Raw genomic sequence first — 17404 nt, 5'->3', positions numbered from 1 at the left:
TTTTGCGTCTTAGAACTGAAGCTTCCAAATAAAGTATTTTGGTTTCTTTTTCTGAAGTTTACGCAGACATTCGTAGTTTTACACATTCTTTTTTTCCAGTTTGTAAACTAAATACTCTGAGTTCCTAAGACAGTTGTGAAAAAACTACTTTATACAAAGTTTGACTCCCCCTGACCATGATTCACATCAATAACTATGCTGTCCACGAAATATTTATAAAAAAATGAGTAAGTCTATTAAACGACGCGTGTTGGAATAACTTTTCTGTGTGCAGAAAGCGATATTTGTATTTTTTTTCAGCAACTCTACACTTATAGATTTGATAAGTCACATGAATGGTACTCGAACTTGTTCTCATTTGAGTTTTTGCCGATTTTGTATCACGCAAAAGTTGTGCTGTATTTTGAAATACAAATGAATACGATGGAGTTGATCTTTTTGCATACAATTGTGTATGGTATTAGATATTCAATTGGTTTGGACATGTACCCCAAAAAAGTAGTTTTTCTTCGAGTGAGTTTTTTTACATTTTAAATTATAATGAAAAACACGACTGAGATTGAAGAGTAATCAAGGGAACCAAAATTCAAGTGGAAATCAAAAGAATGTAATCCTAGGCCATAGACCAGAAATGGAAAACAGACTTACACAACAAAGAACCTAAGGTGTCGTTTACTTGTATGAGTCTTGTAATAACTTTTGTGATGCCTAATTTAGTTTGAAGGAATGTCATCGAATGGATCACATTCAATAAGTAACATTCTATATACATCACCTTTCCTGCCTTAAAGCATTAAAGTTGGGAATATTTTATCAGTTGATAGGCGGTTAGTTTCTGCTGTGTGAGTTTGGCATATAATACAACGATGCCAATGTTTTGTCTTTGTATACGTTTCAGAGGCAGAGTATGCAATCTTTTTAAGGAATATTTCAATTTACACAATGAATAAAACGAGGCCGGGATAAACTCGAAAAACAATCCGGAAAACGGCTCCACTGCTATTTATTTTAAAGGCTTGTAAACATATTAAGTCGCATCATTGATCTCCATTAAGTAAATAAATCGCTTAAATGCATTCGAAATAAGATTAAAAAAAAAAACTTATTAAAGTTCAAATAGCTTATTTTGATAAGAAATCTAAAGTAATATAATGTTTTTTTGCTGTTTTAAGGGGGACGACATTAATGTCGTTACATTTGGTTATTTATAGTTTAATATTGTTTTATCAAGATTTTCTCCTTTTTATGACAATGGTTTATCTTGCTATTAAGAAAAGAAATAAATCAGCATCAAAAGTTTAAAAATATATTCAATTGAATCTCACTGTATAATTACGAGCTTTTCGACATATCTTTGATCTCGCGAGATTTTTAAGAAACGTGACCACGGGAAACTTTTACGACCAATCAAGTCTTAAGCTATGATGACTTTTCTTTCTATCCATACCAAAATTCGCCATGCGTTAGGTAGGTGCATTAAAAACATTAACGGGAGACCTTTTCCCGAATTGGCGCTCGCCTGAAACGAACGTAACTCAACTGAACCGTAAGCTACTAAAAACTATTGTTTGTTTGTTATTTGATTTTACGACCTTTTGCTACACTATTGTCTCTTTAAAATGAATTTCGTTTCATTTACAGTTGCTACTTTCCTATAACTATACTACATGTACACGTTTGTTAGTCTAGATCCACAACTGCCTACATTATGTTTGTCCGAAAATAATTCAAAATTCTTGTTTTCAAACAACGACATTTCTGAATGCAGAATGCCCGCATACGAGTAACTAAATAAAAAAATGCCTAATTTTAGCACGCTAATCTTCCTTCGATAATAGTACTTAATTGTAAAATTAAGTTATGAGTATTATATCTGAATATACATATCCATGCATATTATTGAGTCTAAACACACCACGTATGAGGTAATGCATTCAGGCGTGGATCAGAAGACGGGCGTGCCGGGTTTACTCCACATTGCCCTGAAGTTGGGAAGAATATTAATTTTATTTGCATTAAATCTTGATTTTCACAAATTCTACATCCAAATTTATTTTCCCCCGTTTCGCTTGCCATTTGACCCGAACATGAAATCCTGGATAAACACTCGCGTTAAAACACGAATTTATACACAGGTCATAGTAAACGAGAAATGAATTACATGTCTATATCATATATTCAGAAAAGCGATAGTCAATGGCTGTAAAAGATCAGAAACTGAAGTAGCAATTGTGATATTATATACTTTTAAATAAGGTTCCACACATAGCCATTATAATATTAAAATGATGTGCAGCTTTTGCAAATATTTTGCAAAGAAAAAACAATTCTCGTTTTAAAAATTCAAAATACATTAACTTTCTATTTTTTTATTCTGGTTATAAAATAAAATAGTAAAATTATTTTAAAAAAACTACAAGGAAAATAAATAAAGCTAAGAATTAATGGGCGACAGTTATCATTTAAAAGTTTGCTTTCTTCCATAATCGCAGCGATACGCATTTCTTCGTAACCGAACGAACGGTACGTATTAAATTATTACTCTAATTAATAAAAGGCCCAGTTAGTAGACATTACAAATCGAAATGAGTTAAAGATTAGTTTAAGAATTATTTCTACTGTAATTGTAGTCATTTCACATAACAAATAGACGAACCCTATAATTCATCACCAGAAAATATAAGGGAGTGGGTCTTGTTAAAACATTTCCCCTCAAATCATTCAAAGTTCTTCACTTTTGTTACAGTATACTTGAAAAGTAGTTGATAGATTTTTTTTCGTGTTTTTTTCCCGGAAAGACACGTTGTTCTTTTTTTATGACACTCAGTTAGGAAGAATCTCAGTGTAAGACTTGATAATACATTTCGACAAAATACTAGAAAATAAATTTTGGATATACGGTTTTATTGTGCACATTGCCAAAACATTAATTTCGATGTACTCTTGGGATCTACCTCAGGTAAGACATACACGTATGTTAAAGCTTCTCGAAGATCGTATTCCAAACCGACCAACAACTATCAACACACTAACGACCGTGTTACTCTCAAAAGGGTATAAGGCATGTAGTTAATACACCAAATTCATCATTTGGGTGTGCTCGTAAACAAATGTAAGTACTATGATCTATTAGTGCATTTTATCCGACCGCATTTATTTAGTATTAAGTTTAAGACTTGGAAGACTATGTTAGAGGTTTCCGAACAGCAAAATGTGATTATAACAATATCTTCTATAAATAGGAATTTCCCAGTAAGGTCACAGTGTCAATGTTGTATCCGTTTTCATGACTTGTAATTAATATATTCAGTGTTTCACGTATCAGGAAAGTTATTAAAGACTAAGGAGTCTTCAACGAGTTGTTCTCTTTATATTTATTATTCCCGTCTTTCGATACATACCGTCACTTGCAACTCAGTAGCTGAATAAGATCTATTACTTGTAGTTGTAAGATGAGATAAAATTCGATTTCTGTTCAGTCCATTCCCACACTTTTCTTCAATTCAGTCATAAAAAGGAATGTTGAGTAATAAAGTACTGATCTTAAATAAAAAAGTCGAGCGGCTGGTGCAAAATTTTGTATGAAACATTCATAATACAAGAGGTCATATATAGGTAGGGACTGAGTAAACAAATTGGGAGATTGATTGAAAGTTACATTCCTTTAGCAAACAAAAATTAACGATAAATTGATTGTTACTTGTAATTTCCTTTTGGTGACAGAGTAAGCTTTGATTAGATACATTTATATTCACCGAGGGAAAGTCTATGTTAATTGGTTTTCAGATAAGCATAGATAGCAGCTTTACTTTAAACAAAGTTCAGTACAAAACGTCGGATTCATGGTTAAAGGTGTTCACTTTTTGGCTCTTAATGCTGTCTATTGTAATCATCTTAATTGTTACGTAGCTGTTGTCAGTATTTGAGGGACACATAATTTAATCGTCACGTGTTTTGTCTACTAGAATAAAAGTTTTGACATATTCAGGAATTGTCAAACGGAATAACGTTAAGTCCAAAAATGAATAGTCAGAAAAAAATCATAAAAACCGGGAAAGTGAATAAATACGTGATAAGTAAGTAATTTTTATTTAACGTCGGGTGAATGAGTTCATGTAACAAATAACGTAAGCTCTCAGAAGCTTATATACCGACTATATATAAGCATACAAACATCACACATGTTTAAAAGACATACACGCATGCAGATATATACCAACATGTAAATACACAAGAGATAGGATAAAACATATAAAGAACTACCGTAATACACACATAATGCACGCGAAACTAAGGTAGCATAAAAAAACAAAACAAAACAAAGGAAAACAAAGATAATGTATATGGATAATCAATGGATAATACATGTACATAAGCAGGTGGATCCTACCAATGTATTTATGAGAATCTTGAACTGATTTATATTTCTCTGCTTTCTTAGTTCATTCTGGAGATCATTCCTAATCTTTGGGGCTGAATGTCTGAAGGATTTTAGACCATACCTGGTGCCCTTTACTCTGGGTATTTCTGCATTTTTTGGTATACCTGAAGTAACAAGAATTATTTTTAATTGATACAAGATCTTGTATAAATATTGGACTTTCATTATCAATGATCTAAAAAGTTTCAATGCTTATTGTTTTCAAGCGTATGATTTTAAGGGATGGGAGTAGCAACTTTTCAGAGAGCGAGTTTTATTCTGCTGAATAAATCTAAGAACTTTTTCTTGAAATTTCCCAATCTTTTTCGTGTTTGCCTCTGAGCAAAAGTGCCAAATGAACAAACAAAAAGAAATTTATTTGACATAATGAAAGAATAGTAAATAATTATCTCATACGGTTTAATTGATGGCCGATACACAAGAGAACATATATGAAACCATTTTATAAGAGTTTTGCTCTCGGTTTCAAGTACTGTTTTTCAGTTATTGGATCATTGTCTGCATAGGAGACTTTATTGTCATCTGCATAATTGTACGAAGTAGATTCATTAACAAAACTAAAGATGTCGTTGAGAAAAATGTTAAACATTAAGGGTCCAGAATAGACCCCTAGGAAAGGAATATCTTTTATCAAATTCTGAAAGAAACTGATATTTTGTCCAGCTTTATCGCATTGTTTTCTGTCACTCAGATAACTTGTTAAGAGTCTGAGAGAGCTGTCACTGGTTCCATAATCTTGAAGTTTCAATAGCAACTAGTAATGGGGGAGGCAATCACTAGCTTTTGATAAATCCATGAGCAGTGCCTCCACCTGCCATGAACGCTGCTGAGAAAGAACTAAAACTTTTTCAAAACATTCAGATAATTGACAGTAAATGGCGCGTTCTAATAATTTTGAAACTGTAGGCAAACCGCTTACAGGCCTATAATTACCTTTTTCTAAAAAAAAGCCCTGTTTTTTGTGTATAGGGCATATTTTGGTGGTCCTTAGTTATCCAAAAAAAAAAAAAAAAAAAAAAAAACGGAAGATGACCGAGACATATATTTACAAGTTTGGTTTAACAATAGCAAGTGATGCACATTTGAGTAACAATGGCGACATATTATGTACACCTGTAGATTGTTTAACACTAATACTTTTTATCTACTTTTAAACAAAATGTTCATCTACATTTTAAAAACAGCAATCATTTATTTCTTTTTTTTTTCATAATTTTATCAAGTTTGACAGTGCTGGGATGTTCATTGATAATAATAACACTTGGATCACCAATATCTCTAGCTATATTAACAAAAGAGTAATCAAGGTTATAGCGGTAATCAAAAGAATGTAATCCAGGGACAAAGACCAGACATGGAAAACAGACATACACAACAAAGAACAAAGTAAACAACAAAGTAATTAAAATCATACATACAAAGTAACAAAAGTAAATGAGCAACTCGGACTCCACTAAAAACCAGCATGGACCAGGTGCACCGGTAGGGTAAGCGTCCTCTGCTTTTCTAGAAACACCCGTCGAGTTGCCCATAAAAAGTCAAGTCCGGGGTAGACAAACGAGGAAAGGAAAACTATGACCCGTTGAATGATTATTAAAAATTTTTGGCACTTGTTTTTGATCAGTGATCCAATTATCATTTTCTGACAAAATAGTGTCTTTTGATACATTACAGCCTTTATTAGTGGAAAAAGGTTAAGTAATGGGCCAGAAGTCCTTAGGCTTTGATCCCCACAGACATCATTCAACAAAATATTGATTCATGGACTTTTGTTAAAACTTTGTTACATAATTTCCCTGTTTTGTGTAAATTACCCAGTTTTCTGAAGTTCTACATTTTTGAAAATTGTGATAAAGCAAACTTTTTTTTATAAATAGCTTTTCTTAGAGTTACATTCATATATGGTAATGATTGTATTTAATACGTCTCTCTTCAAATGGAGAATGTTTCTTTGCTACTTTAGTAATTTTACAACTAAAATTATTGTAAGCATCATTTACATTTTCACATTTTAAATTAAATCAAAATCTATAATTGCAATATCATTTGAAAAATTGTTGCTGGCGAAATCTTTAAAAGCTTCAACACATCTTTGTTTTTGTTTACGTTGACTTTTAGTAAAGTTTAGGCATGGTTTGACTGTACCTTTGAAACAGTTTAAACTACTGACGAAAATATTTCATACTTTGAAAAGAGGTTTTCGGATGTCTCGTTAAAGTCTTTACGGAATTTTTCATTGGTCAGAAAGACTCAACAGTAACAGATTCTATGTTCTTTAAAGCTAGGTCTGATTTCTTTTCCCCAGCAAGACTTGATCTCATATAGACCACGACCCTTCCTTTATGGCAGTCTCTATCAGCTCTCCCTAGACTGTAATTGTCAACAGAAAACGTAACTGACTGTAAAGAAATGAGTTGTCAAGTTTGGTTTCAGATACGAAGAAAATATTAAAATGTGTTATGAGGAACTCTTTTATACTTCCAAATTTATGCCTTACACTGCTTATGTTCAGGTAATCACTAACAAGTTTATGGGGGTCATTTTTCTTCAACTTTATGATTTCTTGGAAAAGCTCGTCTGCTTAATCGGATGCTGATGTTGTACCGTTATATACCTGATTAAAAATAACAACGTGTTTACAAGCATTCCAAACGAAAATGTTGGGTAGTCAAAGCATTGTTCGCTCTTGGTCTCATTTTTACCACTCAACAGTGCTTTTTGTATCTCTACAACATCTAACCTTTTATGCGTAAATACCTCGCTATAATAACATTTATTTTCTACAAAATTTAATTTGTCAATAGTATTTTGTTTACTCTAATAGTGCATCAAAGGCATGGTGTTAATTGTAATCTAACAAATAAGGCTTAAATTGATCAGAAGTTTGTAATTGAAGTCCGAGCATGGGATAGCTTCCAAGACGGATTATGCTAAATATAACATACGTTAAAAAGAAGAGAAAAAAAAAACGAATCAACAAGCAAGGGATAGGAATGTTTTTAATATTAAAAGTAATATCCTTTTCTGCTTTTCACATGTTTCTGTCAGTTATTGTATACTGTAATTGTCTCCATTTATTTGAATCATCTGGGTCGGTCACTCATAAGTTATAAGCTACCATGTGACCGTCTATGGTCATTTAGACAGTCAGTAGATTATGTTGGAGATAGAAGCTATCCAGGTTTAACCGTGATTACCTTTTACTTCTTTTATAAGTATATAGAAAATTAAAGGTTCTTTTGTATTATTAATTGTATATATCCCTAACAAAATTATGTACGCGGGATTTGCTTCCGCTTTTCTGCTGCATGCGTCGTATGGATTACTGAAAAATTAACATATTGTTAAGCAAAAATAAACTACATGTGTTGATACTGTAATCTTTGAAATTGCTTGTTAGATAAAAAGCTCACAGACAAGTCCCATAATGAGTTTTAACAGTGTATGACATTTACTGCATGCAGACATAGATCTTATTCTTCGTTATTTTTTATTTGTACTTTTTAATTAATTTCGTGACCTGTCAACATGCCTTAAGAAAGAATAAAAGTTGAGCACTTTACAGTATTTTCTTTCTTATTAGTATAATGAAATGAGGAAATATGTTATCCGATCGTCCATGAAATATGGGTAAAAATTCATAGCGGAATTGTAAAGCATATTCATTTAGTGTCCACAAAAGTACCCCTAATAACCAAACTAAACTTATACACTTTTGTTCCATGGGAATCATCGGCATCAATTCAATTAGAAATGAGATTAAGAAACGAACGTGACAATGTTACTGACAACGTTCCTTATGTAAATATCGATTGTTGTCAAACGTTACACTATATTCTTCAGCACCGAATGAAAAAGTATCAGTACCAGATTTATTCCTCTAAAGTGTTGTAAAAATGAGGCCTAACATCATAAAAGAAATGTTTTTGGTACTTTTTATGGTTCTCGTATCATTTTATCTCGATCCATTAATTACGCCTGTAAGGGTAAATGTCCCGATGCATGGGGAATAGAAAATGGATATATTACAGGACAATCAGGTCCCTCAGGGAAATAACCTTAGTTCGGGTTGACAATTTCGGATATTCACCGAATAAGAGGGCCGTAATTGTTTTATTATACCGAACAAACAAAGGACTGGCAAAAATGCATGGTTTTAAATGGGTTATTCACCTGCTCTTGTATTTTTGATGGGTTATTCACCGGTGAATAATAGGATTATTCATTGATAGCATGAATTTTCGGGGTTATTCAAGCTTTCTTGCGATTAAAAAAATATCCAAATTAATACATGTCACGTTATTATATTTCATCCAAATGAATTAATCCTTTATTATGTAAGGTACAATTATTATTATTATTTTTTTAATCTTTTGTTTGAAGTTGTTTTTAAAGTCTCACAAATCTGAATAAAAAACTGTATAGAATTGGATTACATGTACATGAAGTTACATGTTTTCAGACTTTCTGAAAATGCTTATGTAAAACTTGAAAAGCAATAAGTTGGTGCGAGTTCAATTATCTATGCAAAAAAAAAAAACTGTTGTATGCATATGGATAGGGTATTCAAACGGCACAAAACAACTTGATGAGGGAGAAGACATATTCACAATCAGTAAAATGAGACAAAAAAGTTAGATTATTACAATTTAATGCTCCGACGAAAAGGCCAAATTTATTATCTTCAGTAAAACTACGTATCTTTTATTAGCGTTGCACAGATACGAACATACATTTTCTGTTTATTAAACTTATAATAAATATATATGTTTCTTTACTTAATTAATTCAGTCAAAATACTAGGTTTTATTACATAATGCATCAATTATCTATAATGACAGTATATAATAACTCTCTGATGGTAAAACTATCGATATAGATAAGCTGGTGTAACTTCATATAAAGTAAACCAAATGGTATTTTATAGTGATTATAAATTCAAACAGAAAACGCATGATCAATATTATTTTAAAATTGATGAATGTAAACCGTTATCCTCATTACAGGACCCCTTAAAAATGTCGCTTAAAGAGCTAAAAGCATTCAACAGACTTGTCTATCGGTATGTCGCCAAGTTGATTCAATGCCGTCAGCAGATTTGCTAGCCTGTTTAGCGTATCGTGAAGGATCAATTTCAATCGTTAACGCCAGTATTGCTGACTGGTATGGTGTGTCATCATTTTGATAGATTAATTCAGTTCCTTGTCATCAGACTTGCTGACTGATAATTGACATGTTACCATTTCGACGGATACGGTTCATTTGTTGTCAACAGACATTTGCCACAGTTTTCTTGTTCTACATACAATGGGGCATGACATTTTAACAGACATTCCAGAGCAGATTACATTTATTCTACTGATGCTTCTAACTTTCCCGGAAGTTCATGATGTTCTATTATCTTTAGGTTGATGTGAATTTTTGTTTGGGTTACATTTGTCTATATTGTACGATGGCTCTGTTTCCTGCTAAAGTCTCTGTTTTATGACTAAACAGAATGAAATACAAATGTATATCCTTTCGCAGTTTTTTATTTAGTATATCGAAGGTATATATGAATCACCAAACTTGACGTGTAAATAAGTCATATGATTCTGTGAATCATATATCTTACAGATATCAATGATTGTTATAATTATACTGACTAGGATCAATCTTTTATTGAAATGCTTAGGACATTTAAGTCTTTTCCACTTGATTTATTATCGTTATGTCGCAATTATGCTAAACAACTCAACTCAATCAGTAACCACGAATAAACAAATATTCATCTTCTCATTTGCATATACAAAACATTTCTTATCCGCATCCCATTCGTGTTGAGAGTAAGTGCATGAAAGATATATTAAAAGTTTTAGTAAAGATTTACGTAAGCTATTTTAGAATTTTCAATATTGTATTTGGGGTTTTATATGTACCCTACTAATATCTTACTTATACGTTTTGTTAAACAAATGAAGTACAAAACATACAAATTTCTAAAAAAAAAATGTTATCTGATACAGTACATGAGTTCTTTGATTCTCTTCTTCCTTGTCCTTTTTAAGTTTTAACATTATGTTATCATTGATTTTCATTTCAAAGTATTGTACTTTTAGGTTTCTAGTGTGCCAATGATCCCTGTTTTGATATTTAAGTCCCGTTCTTAAGGTGTAAATTATTTGTGAATTTATATGTAAATCAGGTTCAAGTATTTTGCATCACGTCTGACACAATCTTTAGGTGTGAACTTGTTCAGAATATATAAATTTCAGTTTAGAAAACATGCAGTGATCTGTATTGTAAACAACTATAAAAGTAAATATCGAAATAATTGGTTTCTTCATTTTAGATATTTTCATTCATCTTTGACTTTCTTTCTGCCCCAGCACGCTGCACTAAATGATGTTTATTCATCCCGTTTAAAATGACACTGTAAGCGATAAAAAAATGCAAATTAGGCAACACAGTACAAATGTCCCATTTCTCACAAAATAATTGAAATGAATGATATATATATATGTGTGTATTCGAAGGTCGGCGAAGAACCGAAGGGGCTACTTGTGCCCATAGCCTATGGTCATAAAATAAATCAACATTGTGTTATAGTAATATACATTGTCATGGTTTGCAGTCAACCATCAGCAATCACTAATGGGTACATAACATCAACTAAAAGCAGACATGGAATTCATGAAGCTGTCGGTTATATATGTCACAAAGGATATAGTTTGGAAGGTAGTCCTGTTATTACATGTAATGGGACACATTGGAGTGTTCTACCATCATGTACCCTTAATATCAAAGATGATGGTAAGATAAAATATCATTTTTCTTCCGTACATCCGCAACAATAGAACAAATATGTGTCATTAGTATAATAGTTAGTATATGATTACAATGGTTTGTTACGAACTAAGCTCATCATTAATTTTGATTTTAAGTTTTATAGTATTTCGAAATAATGTCATTTCCGAAAAATTTAACGGAGAGGTACTGTTTATCTTCATAAAAATGGAAGTTTTTCATATTAGCGACAGAAATATACATAAAAAAAAATAGTCTTTTTTCTTAAAGATGATCACGTTTTTCTAAGTTTATGACATTCAGATAGGGAAAATCTACTTATAAACCTTGATAGTTCGACAAATACTAGAAAATAAAGTTGGATACAAGTAATTCAGTTTTGCGTGCTCATTGACAAAACATTAGTTAAAATGCGTTCTTCGGATCAGCCAGGGAACACTGGGTTCTATGGAACATGTTAACACAAGCCCGGAAAGGAACAAACGTGTCAACTCTTAAAAGGGTACATATCGTAAATACCCCCATTTCATCATTCAGTTTTGTTCGTAAGTAACTGTATTTATTACCGACTAGTGCATTGAATCCGGCCACATTTATTTAATATTTAGTATTTAGACTTTCAAGACTATAATTGAGGTTTCCGAACAGGACAATGTGATTAATACAATGTCTTCGATAATTAGGAATTTCCCAGTAGGAAAGCTGACATTAGTTCTTATTATATCACAGTTGCATCCGTTTTCATGGGTTGTATTAATGTATTCAATATAACAGGAATGTTGTTAAAAATCTTCTTCATTTCACCAAATGGTTTTGCAATACATAGATATAGAAGTTTTATCATTTTTTATTTCCGCCATTCCATACACACTGACACTTGCAGCTCGGTTTGATTGATTACTAGTAATTGTAAGATTTAATGAAATTCGTTTTTTGTTTATTCCCAATATTTCGTTCAAATCAATCATAAAAAGTAATGGGGAATACGTAGTACATAGTACTGTTTCGATTCCCACAATCATGGACCATAATAGACCAGAAGCTGGTACAAAGCACTTCATGTTACAATCATCAAATTTGGAACAAAGGTGCATCTAATGCCACTCCTATATTTCAGATTTTAGATAACAATTTAAATGACAACCCGTGCAAATAAATTTAAGTATCACACGGGAGACTGAATAAATGATGTTAAAAAGTCCCACTGAGGTACAAGTCGGAAAAACAGATTTAGGAAAAGAAATTGTACATATAACGATAAGTATTAAATCTAACCTCACTAATGCAGAATTGATAAGAACATTTGTATGAAACGTTTCACAATACAGGAGGCCATATATAGGTGGGGAGTAAGTAAACAAATTGGGAGATTGATTGAAAGTTACATTCCTTTAGCAAACAAAAATTAACGATAAATTGATTGTTACTTGTAATTTCCTTTTGGTGACAGAGTAAGCTTTGATTAGATACATTTATATTCAACAAGAAATAGTATTTCTTAATTGGTTCTTTGATTTGGGAAGAGTACGTTTATACTTTATATTTAAAGAAGGTTCAATAAAAACGTCATATTTTTATTAAAGATTTTTGTTTTTCGCGCTTCATACGATTATGTTTGAAGTCTCTAATACATAGTGCGTAATAATTATTTAAATATGAATAATAAAGTTGTTGGTGTCAGTATTGAATGGTCATACGATCAATTCTTTACTATAGAGTTAAGAGAATGAAGATTTCGATAACTGAAGGATTAGTCGGATTAAATAAAGTTATAGTCTAAAAAAGATGGTCAACTATAAAAAAAAAAAAATGAAACACTGGCAAAGTGGACATAATACTATTATCCGAACTTGATATCAGTATTCCCGGTGAAAATATTGGATTAAAATATATCCCAATAGAAATGCATTTACCTCCCGCTCTCAGAAGAACAATAAAAATATTACTATTTAGTTTTTTTTACCGTGGATACCTTTCACTACACTTCTATAGTCATTCATAATGAAGATAAAAAGATCAAATTACCTTTTGTAACATGTATTGCATATTTCCCTAACAAAATCGTATACGCATGATTGGCTTCAACTTTTGTGGTACTTGCATTCTAGTGATTACTGAAAACATTAACATTTTGTTAGAGCAAAATATAACGCCCGCGTTAATATTGTAATATATTAATTTACTGAATAGATGAAAAAAAAAACTCATAACAAAGACATTGCAAATTAAGCAAATGCTTACGAAAGAAATAGGTTTACTGAATTGTGATGACTACTTTCCCAATTATTTCTTATTTCTACATTATATGTTGTCTATATGAAATTTCAAATTTCCCTAAACTTCAGTGTTATTATTAACTGCAAAATAACTTGTTAAAGTCATTAAGTACATCTGAAAAGTACCTTTACTATTCAAACTAAATATATACACTTTTGTTCCATGGAAATTATCGGCATCTTTTCAATTAGGAATAAGATTAAGAAAACAACGTGACAATGTTACTGCCAACGTTCTTTCCTATGTAAATATGGAGTTTAATTGTCAAACTCTACACTATTCTGTAACTGTCAATTATTTGGTGCCTGTTTGGAGTACCACTATAGTGCTCTTTAAAAAGTCAACTTGACCATTAATTCGGTACTCTAGTTTCTTTCTTTGCGATACCCGAAATATCATTTGGGGTTTATCATGTGTGGTACGAATGAATAATTCGTATGTCTACATCAGCGTCAGGATGTTCCCCTCCAGGGGGAATAGAAAACGGATACTTTACAGGTCAATCGAATTCATACAAACAAAACGATAAATTAGGAGTAGTATGTCATGATGGATACTCCCAAATCGGTAGTCCTACAATTCTATGTAACAGTACAAACTGGATTGGAAGTCCTAAATGTTCCCTGGAATTTATTCATGACGGTCAGTATTGTTAATTAACTTTTTATCAGCTTTTATCAGTTTTGTAATAAAAGCAAACGAGGCAATTTACAAACCCTATTTGTCATTCCCTGTTTTTTCAAGACCACACTTTTTATTTCACTTACTTCCTTATTATTTATAGAATGCGAATGATCTGTCAGTCTACCAGCAATTACTTCCAAGTATGAAAATGTCACTTCAAAGTATATCACTCTCAATAGTTTTTTTTGTCAAATTTTCAATTTCCAGCAACAGTATCGACTTAAGGAATAATTATTGTAACATCTTCTTGATCCTAAGCCACCCTCTATTTAGAATATCGTTCTTTTTAACTTGAAGTTCTTTGCTTTTAGCACCTGTGTGTTGTATATTTTTATCACCAGTTAGGATTTTAGTTAGATTTAAGTTTTTTTCGTCGGTTGTCTATAATGAACTGATCAATGTACTACTAATACTGCATTCTTAAAACTGTTACTGGAGGATGATACAATACCTTGCAGCTGTTGGTAGAACTCATTTCATTTTCTTTAGCATAATTTTGTATTACTGTCAATTTCGTATACTTTGAATAGGATCTTATTTTTATGAGTCTTTGTGGAATTTCTGTAGAAATGATGTTAGTCACTTCCGACAAAGACCACTGTATCTCCACTTTGCAGCTAGGTTTTTATCTGATGTTAGTCATCCCCAACCACAGTATCTCCACTTTGAAGCTAGGTTTTTACCTAATGTTAGTCACCACGACATAGACCAGTGTATCTCTACTTTGAAGCTAGGTTTTTACCTGATGTTAGTCACCCCCGACCACTGTATCTCCACTTTGCAGCTAGGTTTTTATCTGATGTTAGTCATCCCCAACCACAGTATCTCCACTTTGAAGCTAGGTTTTTACCTAATGTTAGTCACCACGACATAGACCAGTGTATCTCTACTTTGAAGCTAGGTTTTTACCTGATGTTAGTCACCCCCGACCACTGTATCTCCACTTTTAAGCTAGGTTTTTACCTAATGTTAGTCACCCCGACATAGACCACTGTATCTCTACTTTGAAGCTACATTTTTATCTAATGTTAGTCACCCCAACATAGACCAGTGTATCTCTACTTTGAAGCTAGGTTTTTACCTGATCCTTTCTATTTACCTTCATAGAATGTCTAGTATGTCGACACCATAATCTTTCTCTTTTTTTTTGGCTATTTGTGCTGCCTTTAATATAATATGTTCTACATCTTAGTATTTATATACATGTTAAGTTTGGAGCTACCGCGGCACATTCCTCCCACTTTCCAAAACATATCATGATTTATTTCTCAGCAGTTCACTGTATTTTTAGGGTTTCTGGTTTATGTAGCAATATCTTTTGTTCAACACCCAACATCCATTCTAGGGATTTGCGTTTTCCCTCTTGGTAGTCCGTTACCTAATGAGTGATTGTATTTTTATCACAACGTATTGCATTCATCCGGATTTCGCTGGCTAGCCATACATAGGAGGATCTCTATATACAGCCTCAATCTTAACATCATAGATGATATCATTTTAAAACATGTAAAAAAAAAGTCGAAGACTATCTGTGGAAAGTTTTTGAATAAGAAAGTTCACAAAGTCTTGCCGAAAGAAATTAAATTTCTAGGTGAACCCTTTTTTTCTCTTATCATGTTTGGTTTAATTTTGTACAATTTTTTGGGGTACATTATACCCTGTCATCTGTAAGTCTTCTATAGATGAATTTCACATTCACTTCTTTTCCGGAGAAGTTCTTCAATTATATCAATGTCAACATCTGGAGTCAATAGGCGAAAGATCGAAGACATGGGGCCAAAGGAACAGAAACTCGATTACTGCAAAGAATATTTAAATGATACTTATGTCGTAGAAGTATTTCAGATATTTTTATGATCGGGAAAATTTTTCAACTGTTATTGTTCTTTTAGCCTTCAATTCCGATATCCCTTTTTTGTTACAACTTGAGTGAATATATAGAATGGGTCTTTTACATTAAAGTTCAAGATCAGTAAAAATTGATCATTATTCAAACACTGATGAAATATATCTGTTATTTGAAAATACCTTATTTGATTTCCTCCATCCATCATTGAATGGTTACTGAATGTTTAAAGACTCTTTAATATTTCGGCAAATGATTATAGTTTATTCGTTGATATGCGCAAATTGACTGGTATCTACAGTTTATGATACCCAAAATGCCGAATATGATGTAATGTATTTGCCCTGTAACAAAATCGGCATTAGTACTTTGTTTAAAAAATAGATATTTAAACAAAATGTTGCGCAATCGTTCTCATATCTTCACAGTTACTTATATAACCGATAACATACGCAATGTACAACACAAACCAAACAAACACAAAAAACAGATACAAATTAAGAATGGAAATTAAGTAAACAAATAGAGTATATGAAACCCATTAGAAATGAAAAAAAAAAACAATATAAGATTTCACTGAAAGAAAAAAGTGGAACTTACTCTTAGAAATGAGAAAAATTTAGTCCAAATTCTATTCAAATACAACGCAAATAATTTATTTTCATAACCAAGGACTCACAAGGGGCAGAGTTGTTACATTAGATTATATGGAGGAGAAACAGTGTTACGCATATTCATGTTTGCATAAATAAGACCAATTACTGTTAGCCTACTCTCATGAGAAAATGCATCATTGCATGTCCTGTTTTAAAAGAGGGGACAAATTAAAGATAAAAGACAACAAACAAACAAACAAACAAACAACAAATAACGCAAAAATATATATCAATTTGGTTTTTTTTCTGATTATTACATTCAGATTTGAAAGAATTTACTTGTACAATTATCCCATGTCGCATGTCAGTTGACTAATTGTTTAGCTTCATTCTAAAGTATTTTCTTTCAGTTTGGTTTTGGCTGTTGATTGGACTTGGTTTGCTGCTAACCATCTCTATCATCACAGCATTGTGTCTGTACTGTACAAAACGTCATAGGTAAGACAAAAGTATTTTGTGTTCTAAATTCACTTTGTTCAAACGAACACGAACTATTTATGTGCTAATCGTTCCTTCAATTTATACATTTACGCATATTTGAGCACGTTCAAATATTCGTACCCAAAGGACAAGGCAAATTGATAAGGATACACTCAGTTAGATACTGAATGGTACAATGACTAAAAGTTTCAAATTTTAAAGATTACGACCATCTGCATTAGAGTTAGTGTTTGTAAGAATCTGGCAAAATGGGAAAAATCAGAAACATGCATA

The 17404-nt window shown here is 32.0% G+C and overlaps 1 protein-coding gene across 5 annotated transcripts in view; it reads left to right on the top strand.

The window, feature by feature from the left end:
- LOC148627198 (uncharacterized) overlaps nt 1-17404 on the top strand; it is a 36769-nt gene that overhangs the window by 14385 nt on the left and 4980 nt on the right. For 3 of the 5 annotated variants that reach the window (XM_088569455.1, XM_088569464.1, XM_088569430.1), the window contains one exon: nt 17041-17128. In XM_088569455.1, coding sequence (XP_088425581.1) covers nt 17041-17128 — 88 coding nt within the window. Of the gene's footprint in view, nt 1-10970; nt 11234-13903; nt 14147-17040; nt 17129-17404 lie in introns of those variants that run through there. The other 2 variants (XM_088569448.1, XM_088569439.1) reach the window with 2 other exon arrangements.

The sequence above is a fragment of the Perna viridis genome, chromosome 1 (genome assembly GCF_037379345.1).
Source record: "Perna viridis isolate PV_CMFRI_1.1 ecotype Kerala chromosome 1, ASM3737934v1, whole genome shotgun sequence".
Classification (NCBI taxonomy): domain Eukaryota; kingdom Metazoa; phylum Mollusca; class Bivalvia; order Mytilida; family Mytilidae; genus Perna; species Perna viridis.
Note: the sequence above shows the minus strand (reverse complement) of the source record. Positions and strands in the feature narration are given on the sequence as shown.